The sequence below is a fragment of the Chroicocephalus ridibundus genome, chromosome 6, assembly GCF_963924245.1.
Source record: "Chroicocephalus ridibundus chromosome 6, bChrRid1.1, whole genome shotgun sequence".
NCBI classification, from domain to species: domain Eukaryota; kingdom Metazoa; phylum Chordata; class Aves; order Charadriiformes; family Laridae; genus Chroicocephalus; species Chroicocephalus ridibundus.
Genome location: NC_086289.1, coordinates 67276407 through 67297476, shown reverse-complemented (window position 1 = coordinate 67297476; position 21070 = coordinate 67276407). Strand labels below are relative to the sequence as shown.

The 21070-nt window shown below is 40.4% G+C and overlaps 1 protein-coding gene across 3 annotated transcripts; it reads right to left on the bottom strand.

Annotated features, from left to right (window-relative positions):
• Window positions 1–972: 972 nt before the first annotated feature.
• Window positions 973–19201, bottom strand: LOC134517408 (lysosomal amino acid transporter 1 homolog). 3 transcript variants are annotated; one of them, XM_063338853.1, is made up of 9 exons: window positions 18986–19201; window positions 16422–16545; window positions 14657–15002; window positions 13276–13405; window positions 12071–12158; window positions 10115–10239; window positions 9121–9216; window positions 7998–8183; window positions 973–1957 (listed from the first exon to the last, which is right to left on the bottom strand). In XM_063338853.1, exons 3-9 carry the CDS (start codon window positions 14992–14994, stop codon window positions 1856–1858), a joined length of 1065 nt encoding a protein of 354 aa, XP_063194923.1. In that variant the 5' UTR covers window positions 14995–15002; window positions 16422–16545; window positions 18986–19201; the 3' UTR covers window positions 973–1855. The 3 variants fall into 3 exon arrangements, with proteins under 3 accessions (XP_063194923.1, XP_063194924.1, XP_063194925.1); XM_063338854.1 differs by lacking the exon at window positions 7998–8183; XM_063338855.1 differs by lacking the exons at window positions 16422–16545; window positions 18986–19201 and having other exon boundaries at window positions 12416–14789.
• Window positions 19202–21070: the final 1869 nt, after the last annotated feature.

Genomic DNA, 21070 nt, shown 5'->3' with positions numbered 1-21070 from the left:
ATTACATATAGCAATAAAAGGGGAAATAATCTTAGAAGAAATGAGGCAAGAACAAATTCTAACTGCATTAAAAAGTAACAAGTCATGGTTTCAATCACCAGCCAAGCAAGAGTTTGATAATCTCGCGTGTACAGCATATAAATCTGCAAGTACGACAAATTGCATTTTAATTTATGTACTCAAAAGGTTAACTTCTAGTACCCTCTACTCGCTACAGAAATCAGGGAAAACATGCTTGCCCTAAGTACACACCGAGACTAATAAAGTAACCGTCTTGCACGAACCCTCAGCCTCTCGCAGAGCTGTGAAACGTTTCGGAAGTTCTTGGCTGTTCAAAACACGACTTCGCAAATCCCTTTTCCTCAGCTGTTGTGGCACTGCCTAAACCACCACCACCGAGGCGGGGATTGCCACGCCGTATTCCCGAGCCGCCGGGATGGGTTTATCCTGCCAGGGCACATCGTGCCATTGACAAGGAATCCACCGTCGCGCAGTCATCGCTTGATGGGAACCAGCTCATTTCTAGCAAGAACACAAAATTCGGTTATTCGTGTAAGTTACTGCTGCAAGAGAAGCTGAAACTCAATTTCCACATAGAGCAGCAGGGACGAGGCTGCCCCCCCCGCTCCAAAACCACCCCTCTGGGCTTTTGTCAGTGGTGCGTGAAGGCCTATAAAAGCCCGTAGAGAAAAATGCTTCATTTGTAGCGTGCGCTTTTGGCAGCAACTTAGATGCGATCAATTGCACTCCTTAGTTTCTTTTATTGTTTAAAAATAAATTTATTTTTTATTAGTTTTTATTATTTAAAAACCACATCTAAATCGTGTCCCTTTAATAGTCTGAAACCAAAGGGAAGGAGCTCCATGATGAGCTCACCAATGTATAAAATCCTCATAATGACCTTTTTTAAAAACCAACTCTTTTGTTCACAAACTTATTTATTGACGAGTGAATCATTATACACATATTCAATGAAATATTAACAAGAAGTTTATTCTTTGAGCTAATTTCATGGAAGTTTTCTTCAAACACAACAGAGTTTTGCAAAAAATCCACAACTGCAAGGTACGGTCTCCTTAGCTTCTAATTTTTTTTCTCTGTGGTACTTATCTAAACCAGAAGCTCGCTAAGAAAATGCACGTTGTACAAAAATATTATATGGGGTATATGATGACATACAGTAATTACACAGGTATTGATGTATAAATGCTTTAACTCTTAAGAATAAAATGCATAGTAGCACTCTGCAATGAGCTGTACATGAGGCTCCCACCAACATACACCAGGATTCTGCTTTTGTATCAATAACGGGTCCTCTGCGCTGAATTTGCTTAATTAGAGGATGCTTTTTCCTTCTGATTGAGTATGAATAAAAAGGCCAAATCTTACCATACAACGCACCTGGACGGAGCAGCCCATAACTCCAGGCTGGGTTCAGGCACGGGGATAATCTCATCCATTGTTTTTAAACCAGCCACGCTACTGTTAACTAGAGGTACACGCTCATCTAAAAATAAATAGTCATCCCACGATACGCATTGCATCATGATGTCAAATAAATATTTCTACAGCAGCTGTTGCTGTGACTCCATATCACGCTTTGGGGAGAAACAGCTACAATCGGCTGGGGGGCGGGGGGGCAGAAATCAAGAAAAAAAAATTGTATCTATCCTGAAACAACACAGTAAATATTAAATATCTTATTATTGACATGTCATTTGCAAGTAAGTAATGACAAATGAATGACAAAATAAATACTAAAAAAGAAGTAATAAATTTGGTCCCTAAGCAGCTGTTTGTCAAAGTCATCCAAGAGCAAAATCCAACGAAGCCAGGAGCCGAATCCAGCCCGACGCTACGCGGTCTCCTCGTTCACCAGCAATGGTTCCACCTCCAGCGCTACCACACCAGATTGTCTTGCCTCGTGCTGACGATACAGGATGAATTGCGCAGTCACCTGTTATTTTTGGGTAAGGAAGTAATTAACTAGGATACAGAGGCAGCATTTGCAGTACTTGCTTTCAATTAAAACCAAAATAAGCTGTACAGAATAAAAGCAGCCATCCATTTAGTTCTGGCACAGACTCTGAATACCACAGTCCGCAGAGGAAAGCTTAAAACTTGCTGTGTCTAATTCATGCACTGTAGTGTAAGTATTATCCATTTATTTAATCCCGACTGTGGAATTTTCTACATTAGCATATAACCTTTTCCAAATCCTACTTAACGCTCATTTTCAGTACTTGTTTATGGCAAAAAGTTTAATCATATTTTACTTGGAACACTAGAAAAGGGAACATACAGAAATTCTAACTCAAAACTTCAGATCCCCTTGGTTATATGGCTCAAATACACATGAAAATATCGTTTACTACTTCATCTTCATGCTTGCAAGGGTCCCAAGGGTGAAATTCATCAGAAGCAGAATAAGAACAAGGCTCATCTAGGAACAACGTGGAATCAAACATATTGCCCTGTACTACTCCAGCCTCAGCGGTCTAACTACCGCGGGCTGGGCTGAGGGTGGATGCTGGTAAGGAGGGGAAGTCATTAAAAACCTTCCTTTGCAATAGATCAGCTGGGCCCAAACAGAAAACAAAATTCTCATTTCCTGCAAAATTCTAGGCGGTTTGATATTTACAGGCACTGACATGCAGACAACACTATGACTCAATATTTAATGTTGTCTTCAACACAGAATTGTGCAACTAGACATAACTATTTATTTCTATTGTAAAACACACCATTGGAAATACTGCTAATTAAAAATAATTAACAAGTATGTACTTGTCCTTTTTCTTGATGGTTCCAGTTCTCAAACAAAATTATTGACTTTAAGCATAGATAGCCTTTAAATAAAAAAATCAGGGGTGGGCATCTAGAACGGACGAGAGAGATTTCTTACTCTAGAATTTTTGCTAGAGTAGTTTTATGGTAGAGGAGTTTTATGCTTGAATACTGAACTTGATAAAAACCACTCGGTTTTCTGACAGAGATACCATTGTAAGATATAAAGGTATCATACAAACCTATCCAGCTATGCCCTTCCTGTATGTATTCCATTCTATTCTAAGAAATATGCATCGCATCTTACACAATAAAGACTTCTGAGTCGCAGTAAATCGATCTGGAAATGAGGTGAAACACAAAGCAGCAGGTACCAGAAGACTCCCATTTACCAAGGCAAACCACCACCAGCCACCAAACTGGCAACACCCTCTGTATGGCAGGGTTTAGGGCTCTGACTTTTTTTGCTCACTTTGGACACTTTTTTTTTTTCCTTTTTCTAAAAGACTGAGCGATTTGAGCAGCAGATTATGGTAAACCCAGCATGGCTTGCTATCCAACTCTGATGAAGAAAGTTTTGAGAAGGACACGAGATGGGTGGAAGCAGGTATAGTAGATGAGGTCAAGTAGGAAGCCTCCAACATAAGGATCTGCATGAAAGCACGTTTAAAGGTAGGTGGTGTAGAAACAAGTGGCCACCCGTATACCCACGTACCTTCTACAAAGTCCAACGTATGCTCATATATGTTCAGCTTTCCCAGACCCTGGATCACCACTACTGTTATATGTAAAATCCCATTTAAAAAATGAAAGTTTCTCTGGGAGGAAATTTGATATATAGACTTCTACGAGAAACAATTTAGATCAGTTGAAATAACTTGGCTGGTAGACAAGGGTTCTGAGAAGTTTGAGGCTAATGTATGTAATTATTTAGAAAAATAAGGAGAGAAAAAAATAAGCTTTCTGGGAGGCCTGGATGAATGGAGAGGAAATTCTCTGCTTCCTAGGCGGAGCCCCAAGAATTATCCCACCTTCCCAAACTTTCCAGCATCCCACCTCTGAGGCCCCCCAACTAAAGCCTAGACAGGATTTCCTTCAGAGACAGCAGGTCAGCACTCCTTTTTCAGCCTTTCTGTAGTATTATGTGGGGAATGCTTTCTTCTTAGAGCTTAGCAAATTAGTTTTATAGCATATAAAGCTACCACTTAAATTTCCTGCCTTTTTCTTTTTTTTTTTTATAGGCCTTACTGTACTAGCAGCTGAGCAGCTTCCCCAATCTTAATAGTTGCACTGGTGGAAAAAGACACTGTGAATTTGGAATCAAATTTGCTGAAATCATACTGTGGGCTTGGGACAAGCCTGGGCTGCAGCACTGTGCGTTATCTGTTAGCCACCAAGCTGGCAACAGCAACACAGCTTTTCAGGAGAAATAAATTATAAACACAAGTTCCGTGGAGCTTATCAAACAGTCTTTCCAGAAGATGTTTTTGTAGCATATGTACTCAGCTGCTCATGTTTTTTAAATAAATACTGAACTGCCAAGACTACTTTATATAGAAACTAACTTGCTGCTCGAGTCTGACTTTCTGGGGGAAACTTTAAGACCTAAGGATGGAGACAGCCCAAAGTGGAGAAGACAACCAAACGAACTTCTTAGAGTAAAGTTAATGACAGCCACTTAGCTAGTGTATCAAATTTGTTTCATTAAATTAAACAATTTAATGACAATTCAAAAAACAAACCAGTTTTAAGACAAAAATGGCTATTTACAGGAGTGCAGAGAAGTTGGATGTTTGGCTGGGAAACTCTCCTGTCCGAATTGTCAGGCCAGACTTATATTCTTTGCAGAATGTAATTAAATTACAAAGTGTGATGTTTTGTAGGAGCATATAATGGATTCCAAGTGGTTGCCCTGCAAATCACAAAAGGTGCAAGAGAAGAGTCTGCGTACAACAGCTTGGCTCTTGCTGAATATACTTTTGGCTATCTAGTAACAACCTGGCTACCCTTAATGAAAAGAAGTACACGCAGAGGATCTGAACACAGTTCTCTGACAATAGGGTGATGTCAAATAAAAAAAGAAGGCAAAAATCTTGGTAAAGGGCTTTGTCTGAACTAAATACAAAGCAGAGTTGTTTGGTTTTGGTGGGAGCAGGGGAGGAAGGACGCAGGGTGAAAGCGGGTAGCAGACTTACAAAAAAGGACAAAGTTTTCTGGAAGAACTTGCACTAGATTCAGTCTCTTAGAAACTTAGCGATGGCTGCTGCTAAAAGTCTAAGGCCAGAACTGGCCATCAACTGATTTTAAAATATGTAGTATTGCATCCTTGTGTTCAAGTGAAACATTAAGTAATCATGCACATAAAATGAAGCTCTAAAAAGGTTCACCATGGATCCCTACAGTAGGCAAATCCAGACTTAGCATCTCTGACGGACAAGGCACCCTATCAGGCCCATTCAAAGCCTGGGCTTTGTGGTTTCTTGAGAAACTCCAACCACCTGCAAAGCAGCAGTTGGAAGGAAACATTTACTGTAAAAGAAAATCATGCCCAATTTATAATTCAGATGTGTAACGCCATGAAAGTCCTCTTAAAATGAAAAGGAGGACAATTCATACTTTACAAACAATTGGACACTTCTATTATTTATCAAAAATAAAAGGCTTATTGCGCAATCAAATAACTTTAACTGTAGACACCAAGGAAACGGGATGACCACGTTATACTGTTAAACTGAGCTGAAACAACTCCAGTGTAATCCTGCACTAAGTAATGCTGGAGCTGCTGTTCCAGCTATGATCAGGAGTCCATTTGTTTCTAAAAATAGTCAATGCCAGCCATGTCAGATGGAAGCAAAAGAGTACTGCAGCAGACACAGAGTAAGTGAACTCTTAATCCTTGCTTGGACCTTGAGAAATGAGAGTTTATTTTCCGCCTAATGAAACGCTGGACCCTATCAGGAATAAGGTCTACTAGAATTAGGAAATTTCTGCAACTACTCCTCAAAACAGAGACTGTTACACAAACGATCAATTATGAAACATCTCTGTCTGAAATTATGACTTTTTGGTTTCTGTTTTCCAAAACCCAGGTGATCCTGCTCTTCATTTTCTGGTCTAACATAACATATCAGTTTGTTAGATATTTTACTTTCTTGCTTGGCAAGAGACAGTAATGAAGCTCTCTAAAAGCATTGACTTCCATACCTTCAGGGCTTCTCAAAGCAGGAGGTCTGCTTTTGTTTTCTCTTGATTACAAATACTTCATACATTTTCAGCTAATGCTATATACTTGACTAGATTCCTATAAGCTCCTCAACCTGATTTGGAAGCATCTGTTTTCAATATAATTTGAACTGGAGGACTATTAGCAAGATTGGATTCAGGCTCCAATCAAGACAGAACCCAGAAATGAATGTCATGTGCACACTGGCACCGCGATCCTGGGGCAGGGCTCAGAGAGGGGGGGAGGTTTGTGGCCAATATAAAAGTTCCTTTTCAGAGTACATCATAGAAAGGCAACTGCAAATACGCACAGAATGTACTGTAAGGGTCATCAAGATCAAATTCGGGGGGGGGGGCGGGGGTTGGGTAAATAAATACTGGGTGGTTTATATTTCCAGCTGGGGGTGGAAGAAAGAGTCACTACTTCATTCACGGAACAAAAAGCCCAAGCGCTCAAACCAGCCATATGGGCTAGCAACCCTGAACCCTACAGTCTGCTCGTGCACAGGAAACTGCATTGTCTCATAAAAGATAGAACTACAACGTATTTCGAAACGGGCCACGAACCACAGTTCAGTCTCACCACTGCAGTGGTGTATTGTGTTCCCAGGATGCAGAATGTTTTACTAAACTGCCCACTTAAATCGCCATGGCTGGAGATGCAAAAAACACAGATGGCTATTCTGAATGAGAGTATAATTTAACTGTCCATCCAAAGGCCAGGGTCAGCTGTGCCATCGCCAGTCTAATTGGAGTGGATTATGAAATTACTTTAATCAGAAAGACAAGACTGATGCCTGGGAATCATAACTTCTGGAACTGTTCCAGGTAAATCTGGTAAAGAACTTCCTTTTAATATGGAACGGATTAACACAATATGCTTCAGCATGGTCCTGATATCACTCTTCATTTTATCCTGTTTTACAGTTTGAGTTCATGGGGCTAAGTAGCAAGATGTTTTGAGACACAAACCTAAAATTCTTACTTCAGCGAAAATCAGAAAGTCTCCTCTTTTATACTCTTATAAATGAAAATATATAATGAATAAATAAATAAATAAATAAATAGCTATAGTAACAAGACAGGTGACTGTAAACCTATAGCAAACAGTAAGACCAAGTACCACCATGTCACTGTTCACTAGGCTTCTAAAGCAAAAGTATGTTACTCCAAACATTTTGCTTTTAATTTCTCAATCACAAAATGCTAATGCTCAGTCTAGAAAGAACACGACTAACAATAACCAATACACTGCGGGCATCTTATGTATGTCCCCTGAATATAAGAATAAAAAAATTATAGTGGTACAAGTTTGCTCAGGACTTCCAAGAAACTGGCATACTAATCTAGATAACTGTGTAGTTGGTTAGCCCTTCGCATGACTCAACGAGCACAGCTGCTGGTTTTCAGAAGGCACTCAGGGTCTGATTTTTGCCCCGAATGATGTAGTTAAGGGTAGCTGCAGCATTTCTTTGTTAAACACTATTTTCTGAAACTAAATTTGCCAAAACCTCATGGTTTGTCTCTGACGTTAATGCAATCTTGCAATAACACTTACAATTTAACCAAATTCTCAAAGCTATAATTCTATATTTGCATTTAAAAACAAGCAGGTTTGGGGTTTGTTTTGGTTTGTTTGTTTGTTTGGGATTTTTGGAGGTTTCTTACATTTATCAGACAGCAAATGTAAGAAAAACAGCACAATGTGCACACACATCCCCAGCTTTTAGTATACTACATATTGGCTACAAGATATAAATTAGCCTGTGCAATGTAGCTTTAATATAGATATTTTCTATAAACTTGTTATTCTTATGAAGAAATATTATTATAAAAAACATACAAGTTATTGTTCAGAAAGAAGATTTTACGATCAGGTTAGAATCACAGAAAAAAAATATCTGATTTTTTAAAAAAATCCACAATTTCTAATCTACTTATTAAAAAGCCTATCCTGAGAAACTGTAGCTAAAATAGGAAAAGGATACAAAAATGTCTAGAAACAAAACTCCAAAGCTCCCAATGAGCCATGGAAGATGGTGTAAAAAGTACAGGGTCCGGAAGGATGCGGTAGCTGGCATCTTTAAAACAAGGCTCAGTCCATATGTACAGTTTCCCATCATGGCTAATGCAAACAGCAGGTAAGAGGTGCCTTCTGTTGATCTTCTTCGGAACTAAACACAAAGAAGTTTTTACGAATACAAAGAAATGTGAAAACATGTATGACAGTAGCTAGTTATAGATAATTTTTGGCATTTTGTACTATAACATATCCATAGATTTTCAGTCATTCTTGTCCATCTCTTCCTGGGCTCTGAATCCTCCGAGCTTAGTGCTTTCAGCACTTATCACTGAAAACTGCAGAAATTGTAACAGTTCTTAGAAGCCGCTCTGGTTAATGTAATTTTTATGTAAGTGCAAAGCAGGAAGGATAATCTGCTTCTAAATGATATTTAGTTCTTAAGAAATCTGTTGCTCTACCAGCCTGTTTAGCAGACCTTTTTGGAAACACTGCGGTATTCCAGCTGTGAAGGAAAAGGTAGAGGGGGGATACGAATAGGCTTGGAAATGAACTAATCATTTCCATAATCAATTAAAATGCCTGTATACAATTGACAATGTAAAACCTTCAGGTCGTTTGTTGTGTTGACTTTCTATTTTAATATACTGATAGTGAAGAGGCGGGGAGGGGGAGTCAGTAATGGCATCTTTGTGAAAAGGGGATAAAATTCTAAACTAATTTTCCTCTAATTCTAACTTCTGATCCCATGGTTGGTTACTCAATGTAGAACAGTTTGGAGAAAGAAAAGGGGAGATACCACTTGCTCATGAAAACAATCACATAAGGCATGTCTCTGCTTACAGCTGATAAATCCAACTGTAAACACTTCCAATCAATCCTCTATCATCAGACCATTGTTTTCTAAAATTCTCACCATCCTCCTCTGAATGGGGAAAAAAAAGCCCGACGTTTTTTTTCTTTACACTTTAGAAAGTCACAAAAGCAAAGTAGGCTTTCAAGTTCAAGAGGGTTCACTGTTAGGGAGAATCCAACATTTTAAGCAACGGAGAGTATTTTATACAAGTATACTTAGCCAAAAACCTACTTACATTTTTATAAAGCTGAGGAAATCTACTTCCCAAGTAAAACACACAGGATATATAGCCACAAATGAAGCCTGACATTTCAATCATATCAAGAGAGTTCTGAAAAAGAAAGGTACATACATTTTGGCAAGAATGTTTTCAGGCATTTCAGGGGATTAAACTGAGAGTCCAGTGGCTGATTTTCTGGACAGAATTCTTTTCAAAGCAGTTCAGTGCTGCTTTTCAAATGACCAAAGAGGGCTAAAAAGGGTTTAATCTTTATCTCACAACAATGCACTCTGCTGCGTCATGGCCATGACTGAGATCAAAACTAGTGCTGGGCTTTAGGATACGACACTAAGCCAGTCCTCCTGCTAAAAAAGCCTGGGCACACTAATTCAAACCAAAACTAAGAAATGTAGCTAGGGCCACTAAAAAAATGAATCATCCTGTCTGGAGAAAGCAAAATACTCATTTTTCACAGTTTAAGAGTTGTTAGTTTTCTCACTCTAGCTGTGTTTTGAAAATAAGCTGCTTCCCTGCTGGGCAATGTTGCTGGATTACAATTATTTTACTGGCATTAGTATGAAGGCCATAAAATTGCTGGAATAGCCTGCGAATGTTCCCGCTGAAATGACAGCAGCAGCAGGTACAATTGTAATTTTCCACCTTTATTGATTTCACCTGTGACTGTGTAGTCTCTACATGGATGCCTACAGTACTTAACGCAAGCAGAAACACAACATGTACACATGTTATTTCACAGGGCAGCACATCCTAATGACCCAAGGGGCAGAATAAGCCCAAAACACAGGAAGCTGCTCAAAGAAGTAATTTTATAACTTCTTTATTTCAGGATGTATGGTCCATAGTTAAAATATCCACATAGTGCGACATTTCTGATTTCTAAATCATTGTTAAAAACGTCATCCAAATTTCTTTAAAGCTCAGAGTACACAAACTTTTCAAGACACTCTTGGGTGAGATTTTTTTGGAAAGGAAGCAGGTAAGAACTTACATTACTCCTTTCGATTACTGTACTCTGGTCTTGGTTTCTTAGTAACAGCTGACAGGGTAAAATAACACCCAGCGCTGTACACACAATGATCCAGGTTACACAGAAATTCTTCAGGCTTTTGCTGCCTAGAATGACACACAAACAAATTAGCTGAAAAATAACATCTGCTGTTGATTTAAGGTTACTTTTTGTTTGCAATATAGATATGTAAATTTGAAGGTACAATTTCATGTATCATTTTCTTGGCAGCAATGCAAGTCCACCTTTTTCTTCTGGGCTTCGTGCCCACCCCTGTTCACTATGACAGTGAGCAGGGGTGGGCATGGAGCCCACCTGGTGGTGTGTCAACAAGTGAGGGCAGCAGTGCAGGAACAGGAGGGGAACTCCTTAAATGGGCATTGCTACTAAGAAAAGAAAATTTTCATACTCAACTTATCTCTTATATTAACTCCTAATAGTTCACTATTAAATAACAGCTGATAAACAGGAAACTGCTCAGTAGAATAGAATGTAACAGCCTCTTTCAGCACATCTTGAGTAAAAGCTGCAAAAGCAAGGATATTTGACATTTAAATTAACAAAAATATCTTTAAGATAAATATGTTATCTAAGTGCTCTGCTGGACCAGTCTCCATGGCCATGGTTGGCTAAATATCGAGCCTTACTGAGACTGACATATTCAAAGACTCCATCTAGCAAGTCTCCATAGACACCTACAAGACAACTTGAAAATGGCAGACAGTCCTACAGAACCCTGGAGCTGCACTACCTTCTGTATCTAGAAGATGCTGGCAAAGTCCTGCAGTCTTTGTTACCAGTGGAACAAACTGCTCTACAGCATTAGCAAGCCTGTTCTAAAGACCTATAGTCTAAAGAAGACAGACTTAGTAGTGATGTTCCACAGGCCGCACTTTGAGATGTAACACTGACCAACTTGTCTATGGTAACTGCTCCAGACCTGGGTATTGAAAAGCCCTCTTTTAACAGCTTTATTCGCAGTGCCATGCCTCCCTCTGCAGCTATGCAAACCACTGAGCTGGAACAGGCACTGGCAGCTAAAATGTACAAAAGCCTGTGTTTGTTTTCAAGAGTAGGCTGCAGGAAGGAAGTATCTTCAGTATTGACCTATCTCCAGGTTTATTATCAGTTCCATATTGAATGAATCTGCTTTATCCCTATTTAGTTTGCTGGGCAGGCATCTGTTTTACTTCAGCTTTTTGCTACCTCTGCTGTACCATGGATTTTCTTTGATACTTTCTTTTTTTTTTTTTTTTTTTTTTTTTTTTTAAGATTGATGAGTTAATGTTTTTGATTTGATACGATGTGAACAGAGCTTTCTGTCTTCCATTTCAGTCAAAACAGTAGTCCCTTGGTAGGCTGAATACTACAACTACTGCCAGGATTTTATGAAGCACAACTCAAGTAATTTCATTCCCTTTTAATATGTTTTTTAACTATATGTATTGAAACGGAAGACATGAAGTTGTCAAGATATTTTATGCTATAAGCAAATAAAGTCCCGTTTCAATCAACATGGAGGAAACTTACTGAACCACACAAAGAAATAATGCTTGCTTTCAACTTATACATATATTTAGATAGCTGTAAGTAGACAGTAAAACCATGGAGTAAGTTAAAACATGGAACCAGTTTCCACAAAACTACTGTATTTTTTATGTCTATATAAACAGAAAGTACTGCTTGGAAAATATTTACAGATATTGTGTGGGTAAGAAAAGAGAAAAGCAGAAAGGGTGAGGAGAGAGGGGAAAGGAGGGGAGAGGATTTTCACAAAAGCCCGAGAAAAGAAAGTAATAGGCCTAACAACTTCAAACAGAATTTGTGCACTCTATTTTTTAATCCCTCTGAAAAAACTTTACTTAAACACTGTAGAAAACATCAAGGTAAAGTGTGTGCTACATTACGGAGAACATTTTAATTTTTGAAACACCTTACGTTTTGTCATCTGCTTCTTGAGCTTATAGTAGACAAATTGTGAAATCATAATTATATCCATGTTAACATAAAAAATGGCAGTGACAATCTGAAAGAGAAGATACATTTGCTTGTTCAGTATACACATAATTCAAAATACCTTAACTGCATGGAAATTTTCCTTCATAGTCATAATGTGAATGACAAATACCAAAGCACTGCCAAAAAAAAAAAAAAAAGGCATTTCCAGCACAAAACAAGTTCGGCTGCTGCAGATGAATGCAGTGTAAACCTTATGCAACAGGGACTTGCTGACACAATCGCAATAGCTGGTCATTTTCCAGGATGCACAGCAAAAATTCCTACCTGGGCAGACTGATAAGTCCTTCTTGCCCAGAAGCTTAAGTCTGCTCCATCCACCTAGTTTTCCAGCACTTCGGAAGCTACTGATCTAACTCAGTGCTTCTTCCTTCAATAAGACAAAAATGTCATTCTTTCTTCCCCTTTTCATAATGGGGAGATGAAATGGTTAGTGCCACACTTTAAGTTGTAAAAGAGAAGAGAACTCTGTCCACCCTTGGGGTCCATCTCCAGCTTGTGAAGACTTCTGCAGGTGGCTGTCACATACCTCTTTCTCTTTTAATTAAGAATAAAAAATAAACACAGCAGGTAAGAAAGTTTCAGACACAATTAATCGCTGACAGCTACTGTTTCTTTCAAAGAAACCCTTGCCTTAACAAAGAAAATACATTTTTCAAATTAGTCAGATTAACAACTTTGAACTAGTATTTCTTTGCTAATAAACAGTTTTCCTAAAAAAAAAAAAAAAAAAAGAAAAAGCAAGTTTCGAGAGTAGGAACCCCAAAACTTCTTGATTTATTACAAGCTAAACAACACAACTTCCTTCCAGCCCTATTTGTTCTGCAAGCTTACTTTGAAGCTGAAGCTTAACTGAAAATTCCTCACTTCATTCATCATTGAGTAACACCCAGTAAGTCTTTCCAAATGTTAATTACAAGTGTGAAATGGTTTCTATAACACATAACAGCATCAATGTATGTATTTGGGAAATTATGACTTACTTTATGGATTGTAGATCAGTGAACAGAATACAAAAACATTTCCTTTCCCAGTACATACTTGACTGTGCAATATTAAGTTATCCTACAGTTTAAAGAGACTGTTTGAAAAGAATAAATCAAGAAGTAGGAGTATTGACAGATTACCTGAATTGGCAGTTGATTTGTTAAATAGCAGCCTATGAAATTTGTAAGATCTCCAGCTATCCAACACAGCAGAAAGCCCAAAGACAGTGCTTGATCCACTCTTCCATTCTGACAGGCAATGTAAATTTGACTGGCACAAATTCCAGAAGTAATTGTAAAATAGTGTAAGCAAAAACATTTAATAAGTTCAAAAGTACATTTTTCAAAATCTGAATAAAGAAAGATTAAAACTCTAACCACAAGAGACCTATCGCAGCAATACTCCACTTACCTTTTGAAGAAGAACTCAGTATCACTATAGCTCGCCATGTCTTACTCTAGCATAACAAAAGGCTCAAATCACAACCTCATTACTGCTTGCATGTGCTCCTTTTTTGTGGCCTGCACTGAAATAACCATTTTCTGGACACCAGAACTATGCCATAAGCGTTTTATATTCATCTGCTGTAAATACCAGCTTTTAAAATACTGAAATAAGAAAAACACTGTTACTTAACATAGAAGGGCTAAGATGGAACAAAGCTTCTAAAAGAGTTGACAACTACACTTATGCCTCTAAATTGGAGAATTTTTATTCAGATTCACAATAGGGACTACGAAGCAATCCCAAACGTGAGTCCATTGGACATATCTTGATGAATTCCATGCTCACTAACATGACAGTTTTAATGTAAAGCCCCCTTTCAACTAATATTTCAACTAATATTTCTGAAGCTCAACAGCTTACTAAGGGTGGTTTTATTTTGCTTGATTTCCATAGCCCTTTTACTAGTTCAGTAAATTATATCCCCTTATGGGGACAGGCTTTGGAGTCAATCCCATTTTGTTTCAAGCATTTTCACCTGCTGGGAGCATTTCTACTTTTCCTTTGTCATCTCCTACCTACATATTTGAAACTTGAACCCAGTGCCAGCGACCAAACAGCAACTGATTTAGCACTAGCGAAGTGCTAACTCATGTGCTGCTTCTGACCTTTTCTCAATCCAAATTTCATTGGCAGGAGCCAGCACAACAGTACTGGCGACAAAGCATGTGGTTTAAATAAACACCGAGCCAGCTTCTGCTGCAAGTGTGCCTGCGCGTGCACACACATCTCAGGGTGGAGAAGATAAGAGAGAAGAGGTGATTTATTCTCATTTGCTCTAAGTGGCAGAGATTAGTGTCAAGTCAGTACAACAGAACAGTACATCAAGCTCATTTGTCAACCACTAAATATTGTTGCAAACATGAACAACATGCTTCTCTGGCATATTATATCTGTATTATGCAGATAGAGAAACATATCCAAGATAAAATAAAAAAAAAAGGCAGCTTTTGAAAAAGGCTTCAGGCAAGATTACTCATGTTTCAATCTGAGGACTGCTTAAGACTTTAAACTTACGGTAGTGCAGCAAACAGAAAACAGACAATGGAAATCAGTCCTATGACAACGCTCCAATACTCCCACGCATTCTCGACACATTCTTCTAGGAGATGCCAAATCCATGGTGTTCCATTTATGCACAATCTCCTATTCTCTATTGGGGAGATATTGAAAGCATGTGTATACAGCCGAGAAGTCATCATTCCTGGACCAAGATTCGATTTCAGAAGTTTATTTCTGCCTCCATTTTTACCCCATGCAAATCCACAAATCCGTTTACCAATGCTGAATATCCTCTGTGAAAAGACCTCTGCATCCAGACGGATGCTTGATATCACAGTTATTTCCAATCTCATAAACGAACCTGCCAAATTCAAAGAAAGAAATATAGCCAGTGTGAATAAGACATTAAATGTACAATGCTTGCTTATATTTATTGCTTGCAGAAGAGAAGTTGGACTTCCAAGAAAGAAAAATACTTTGTGCTCCACCGCATTCATTAGCTCTTGACAAATATACAACACTCTAGATTTATATCACTTTAGCATTTTAATCTGAGGTTGTGTTAGACACAGACTGCCAGTTACACTGAGGTGCCAGCAATCTGCCACAGGGTAAAGTAAACCAAATAATTTGCACTTAAGACCAAAACCCTGATTTTCATGTTCAACATTATGCCAATAAAGTCACAGTACTTTCTTTAATAGTACTAGCCTGGATGCTGAACACTCTACTCACACTGTCAAAACATAAACATTATGTTGCTTTCTATACAACTAATATCAGGACAATGTTATGAAAAAGAAGTCACTTATGACTCAGATCCCCAAACAGCTGTAAGGTCTACTTGATCTAGATAGCTCATCAGGCTAATGAGTGATTCAACGTAGTGTGAAACAGTTTGCGTTACTTAACACTCCAGAGCAAAGATGGACAGCATAAGAAACTTGCAGAAAGTTTCTTATGTAGGATACGCCTGCCCCCAAAATCCCCAGAATGAAACACAATAGTACAATATAGCTTAAATTTTGAAGCAAGGGAGAGTTATGTTTGAGCTTTAAAAATATTTTCTTGTAGCCAATTATTAAAATTCTGGATATTTTTTGTTTCTGCTGATATATCCATCCTATTTGAAATTTTAATATTTACTTAGAAGGGTAACCATTACAAAATTGAAGAAAAAACAAAAATGCAGAATTATCTATTTCTATTCCTTGAAACTTCCTGCTGACAAAAACGAGCTGATTTCCCACTCATTCGGATGATAACTTAAGTCCCCTGAAGACTAATAATTCCTTGTACAGAGTTTTAAATCAACAAGCTATTAAGGAAAAAAGCCAGAGCAAATACACTGTTTAAAAAAAAAAACAAACAACCAAAAAGTAAGTACTATACTTGTAGGTTCACCCGTTTAGTATTTAAAGCCAGAATGTAGAACCAGTAACAGAAAAGATGGTGAAAATTTCTAAGACCATTTGGAACATCTCAGATGCACAGCAAATTCAGAAAACTGGAAGAAGTGATAGTGAGGTGTAACAGCATCCCTCTAGAAGTGAATAAAGTTATTTACTATCTCACAGGCCCAAAGGCCTGATGTTTGTGGCTGGCATTTTTGATGTTCTTCAAGACACACACATGGGGACAGGGCTCGGAACGGCTGGCAGCATATCCTTCCAACTGGTTGGAGCAACCTTCATTATACATCAAACTACTTTTGAATCTTGATGAAGTTTGACAAGGTGGGTTTTCACAGAGCATCATTCACTATAAAGTTAGGACTCACTTTGCTAGTCATCGAGAAACCTGCTTTTTCTTTTCATGAGACTTCAGGTATCTGTGGTGTTAAATGATGGACCAAGTTTTCTGTAGAAACCGGCTGCCTCTGAAGAGAACTGTCATCATTGGACCTAAACCAATTAAACAATAAAAAAAGAACATGTATTCATACACTGTGAATTGACCTTAGCCTATTAGATCTATTCAGCTTATACTAGTGAAGTTATTAGAATTCATACCCATCTTTGAAAATAATTTTTAAAGTTAAAAAAAAAGTTGTGAGTAATGTTTCAAGTAAGCTTTCCCATTCTGGTACTCTGCAGCTGAATAGGGTTTTACCACCCACTAAAAAGGGAGAAACATCAAAGCACACATACTACTTAGGTAGCTTTTAGGCATTAACTTTCAGGCATTCGTAAACATTGTAACAAAAACCTTATACATTTTATTAAGCTTCATCCCAAAATAAGCAAAATATGTCAGCTGTAAAAAAAGAAAAAAAAAATTGAACATGGTATTTTAAAACCACGTCTGAAAAATTAAGTTTAACATGGTATTTAAAACCATGTATGAATATCATAACTGCAGTTGGACTCACACATGCAAAAGTTCTCTTATAAGATCAAGGACTATGTGGTAGCAAGTCTAAACAAGGCAAGTCAGCCTCAGCCACCTGATCTTATATTGTACCCTGCTCCAAAACCCTGCAGCTATTACAGAAAACCAAACAGCTTAAAAAGTGGTAGGAATTAGACAGGCCACTTACACTTCCCAGATGACTGAAGACTTGAGCTTTGGCCTCCTGCCACGCAACACGCTTAACACATTTAAAGCATGTGGATATTCTTGGGTTGTTATTACTTAACATTTATGCAGCAAAATAACGCTCGTGTTGCCAGTATTTGTGACCGTATTTTTAATCTTACAATAATTGCTATTTTTCTTGAATCCCCACCAAAATACTCCACCCCAGTAATAGCCCGATCACAAAAAACAGCAACCCCACCAGCAGCTAGAACAACTGGATGCCATGAACTAAATGTATCGGACACAAAACCCAAACTCCTCCTGCCATTGCTGGGAAAGCAAAAGGCAATGGTGTCAGTGATCTTCAGTTATTTTCACACCTGGACTGGCTGCACCATATTAACATATACCTTGCACCAAATAAGCTATGTCTTCTTACACCGAAGTATTTCATAACTACATTTTCAGCTCAAAAGTTTGAGCTAGATCAATACAGATGATTCCCTCACCCAATATATATAGTCTTGCAAAGAGAATTGAATTGTTCCTCAACATTTTAAAAAAACCTTTTCTTTTGTTGCATTAAATGCTTTGCACCTGAAAACAGGATAAGGAGACTGCCACGACGTTTCTTTTCTTCCTGCAGTATTTAAGTTGCCAATCAGGACAAAAGAAAATAATATTAAAAGGTGATTTATGTTCCTATAACAATTCCTTGCCTGTAACCTCATATTCTTTCTTAGATTACTGCCCAAACACTAGTTACTACCATTTGGGAAAGTTACAGTAAAGGTATTATTTTCACAGAACAGTTAACTTGGAACCTTGTCATTGTACCTTTCTGCAAAGGTTTAGTGTTGGACTAGTAAAACTATTATAGTGTAAGATATTTAGTAATAAGGAAGCAGTAGCTTGAGACTCCTGTTCGGAAACTCTTTTTTCTTATTTTAATCCCTTATTCTGGAGAAAAGACGTGCAAATAGAAATAGTCAATGGTTTGAAAGTGAAATCTACTCCATTAAGGATAGCTCCACAGCACAGACGAGGAAAAGCAAGCTTTCCCCGGAACTTGGGAGACTCATCACAGATTCTCTGCCTCCCCAAGTGCCACGCTGCTGTGCACTTCCATGTGTTCTGGCTGCTGCGTGTTCCTGGATGTCAAATAACGAGACACTGCTAGTAATGTGTAAAGATGTCAGATATGTGTGTTTGGCAGATTTGCAAGTTCTCTAAAGAGCAGCTAATAGCAGCTTGAAATCCAAAAGGATGTTCGGTTGTATGGTATTCATAATTTAATTACTCCTGGGGAAAAGGAAAAAAGGACCTAAACTAAGGAGCGATTCAGGGCTTCTTCAAACACTGACTGGGTTAATACTGGGAATTGTATTTTGTCTACAGCTATTCTGTAAACACATTTTTTACACGATCCTGATGGCGAATGCTGCCTCTTCAGAGCTGATGATAAAGCATGAAACCCCTAGAAACCAACCCCAGTTCTCACAGACCGCTTCCAACTCAGCTTATTTAAGAAACCCCATCAGGAAGCGCCTTTTCCTCAGGAGTCCCGCGGGCACCACAGCGCCGAAGCCGGGAATGGGGGGTCCGGGAGGCGGCAGCAGCTCACGGCCTTCAGCAGGCCCCGGCGGGGCTGTGCCCCCGCACCCCGGCTGGGTCACCGGAGGAGGAGGCAACATTAAAGGAATCATAATGAAGAACGGTTTTCAGAAAGGGCAGTGGCTGCGGTTCCGTGCTGGACACGGAGGGGGCTGGGGCTCGGCCCCGGCAGACCATGGCGGGCCTGTCCGGGGAGGCGCAGGCACCGACCTGGCGAGAGCTGCTGCTGCTCCGGGGGTCCGGCCGGGCCCGCCGCCGCACGCCGCTCCCCGCGCCGCCGCCGGAGGAAGACCCTGAGGAGAGGGAGGGGGTTACGCTCCAGCAGCTGACCGGCCGGCGGCGGGGAGATGGCAGGCAGAGGGCCGGGAAGCACCGCCGCTCCTCCCCTTCCCCCGGCGCCGCCATGAGCCGCTCCAGCGGCGGGGCCCGGGCGCCCTCTGCGGGCGCGCGGGCGGCGGTGCAGGCCCTCAGGCCGGGCGGGCCGCGTTGCGGAGCCGCCTCCCGCCGCCCCGCCGGGGAAGAGGGATCAGGGGTCGGGTTGGTGTGAGGAAGGTGAGTCTGGAGGAGGCAGCGGTGCTCCGAGTCCAAGGGAGCAAAGGCCCGCGGGCCGGCTGTGGCTGCAGAGCGCGGCGATGTTCGTTGTGCCTGGCGGGGGGGCGGCTAGCACAGCCCCCTGCAGGCAAGGGTGCTGGAGCGGCGCTTATGCTGACAGGGTGCAAACAAACATGTTTTTTTTGAGACCTAGGCAGTTATATCAGTGGTGCTACCTCTCTTTTATCATCGAATCACAGAACGGTTTGGGTTGGAAGGGACCTTAAAGAGCATCCAGTTCCACCCCCCTGCCCTGGGCAGGGACACCTCCCACCAGACCAGGTTGCTCCAAGCCCCATCCAGCCTGGCCTTGAACCCCTCCAGGGATGGGGCAGCCACAGCTTCTCTGGGCAACCTGGGCCAGGGGCTCACCACCCTCACAGTCAAGAATTTCTTCCAAATATCTAAATCTCCGCTCTTTCAGTTTGAAACCTTTCCCCCTTGTCCTATGGCTCCCCTCCCTGATCCAGAGTCCCTCCCCAGCTTTCCTGGAGCCCCTTTAGGGACTGGAAGGGGCTCTAAGGTCTCCCCGGAGCCTTCTCTTCTCCAGGCTGAACAACCCCAACTCTCTCAGCCTGTCCTCACAGCAGAGGGGCTCCAGCCTCAGACTGTTTTACACAAAAACATCGCTTTCAGGCCCGTGCAGTGCATGCACAGAGAGCAGCCATTTGGAGGCATAGAGAAGCAAGGTTTTGTGTGATAAGGCCCCTGGCTATTCGATTAGCACAGGGGTGAAGCCAATGGACCCTTTGCAAACCCAACCTTGGCTCCGGACACCCAATAAACACCATGTTTGTGCCCACTGGAGTTTCCGAGCCTTGGCAGCTCTTAAATGCTACCTTTTAATTTGATCAGTAGCGGCAGTGATACATGATACAAAGCAGTCTAATGAACAGTCCCAGGATCTTTGTAGGATGTGTTCTTTTGGACATGAATATTTTAAAATATTTTGATAGGAAAGAGTGTTGTATAATTTACTGAATTTTTAATACAATTTTACTTTTTATTCTCATACAGACTCATCATTTCTGCGGTTACTGCAGCCTAGCTAATTAACACAGGGTTGGGAGAATGATTAAAGGAAGGCTCGGGTATCTGCATTGTTCTAGTTTAATTGCTGCTCGAGGAATGATTCAGTGTTGGTTTTGGCAGTTGAGCAGCATTTGCCTGGCACTGTGAAATTCCCTGTTTATGTCCATGAGACTCATCTGTTGTTGATGGGCAAAAGCATGTGGATCGGTAAAATTTTTAGTATCATACAGACTTGTGGAAGAAATAGGTTTTGTTACCTGCCTGATGTTTTGGCCAAGATGCTCGTGTGGTGCCTGCTGTTACAGAGCCTGCTTGCTGGAGTCCCCTCGCCTGTGGAGGCAAAACTGGGTCTCATGGCTGGTGCAGGGTGGGAGAAGAGGGGAGCAGGCTGCAGCCAGTTTCTCCTGGAGAAACTGGCTGCCCATGGCTTGGATGGGAGTACTCTTTGCTGGGTAAAATCTGGCTGGCTGGCCGGGCCCAAAGAGTTGCAGTGAATGGAGTTAAATTCCGTTGGCGGCTGGTGACAAGTGGTGTTCCCCAGGGCTCAGTGTTGGTGATGGTTCTCTTTAATATCTTCATCAGTGATCTGGACAAGGGGATCGAGTGCACCCTCAGTAAGTTCACTGACAACACCAAGTTGGGTGGGAGTGTTGATCTGCTGGAGGACAGGAT

Coding starts and splice junctions, on each gene's coding strand:
- LOC134517408 (XM_063338853.1), bottom strand. CDS start 14,994: ATGAGATTGGAAATAACTGTGATATCAAGCATCCGTCTGGATGCAGAG. Junction 12,159..13,275: donor CAAATCAACTGCCAATTCAG/GTAATCTGTCAA, acceptor CTTCTCTTTCAG/ATTGTCACTGCCATTTTTTA. Junction 1,958..7,997: donor TTTTGTTTCTAGACATTTTT/GTATCCTTTTCC, acceptor CAAAAATAACAG/GTGACTGCGCAATTCATCCT.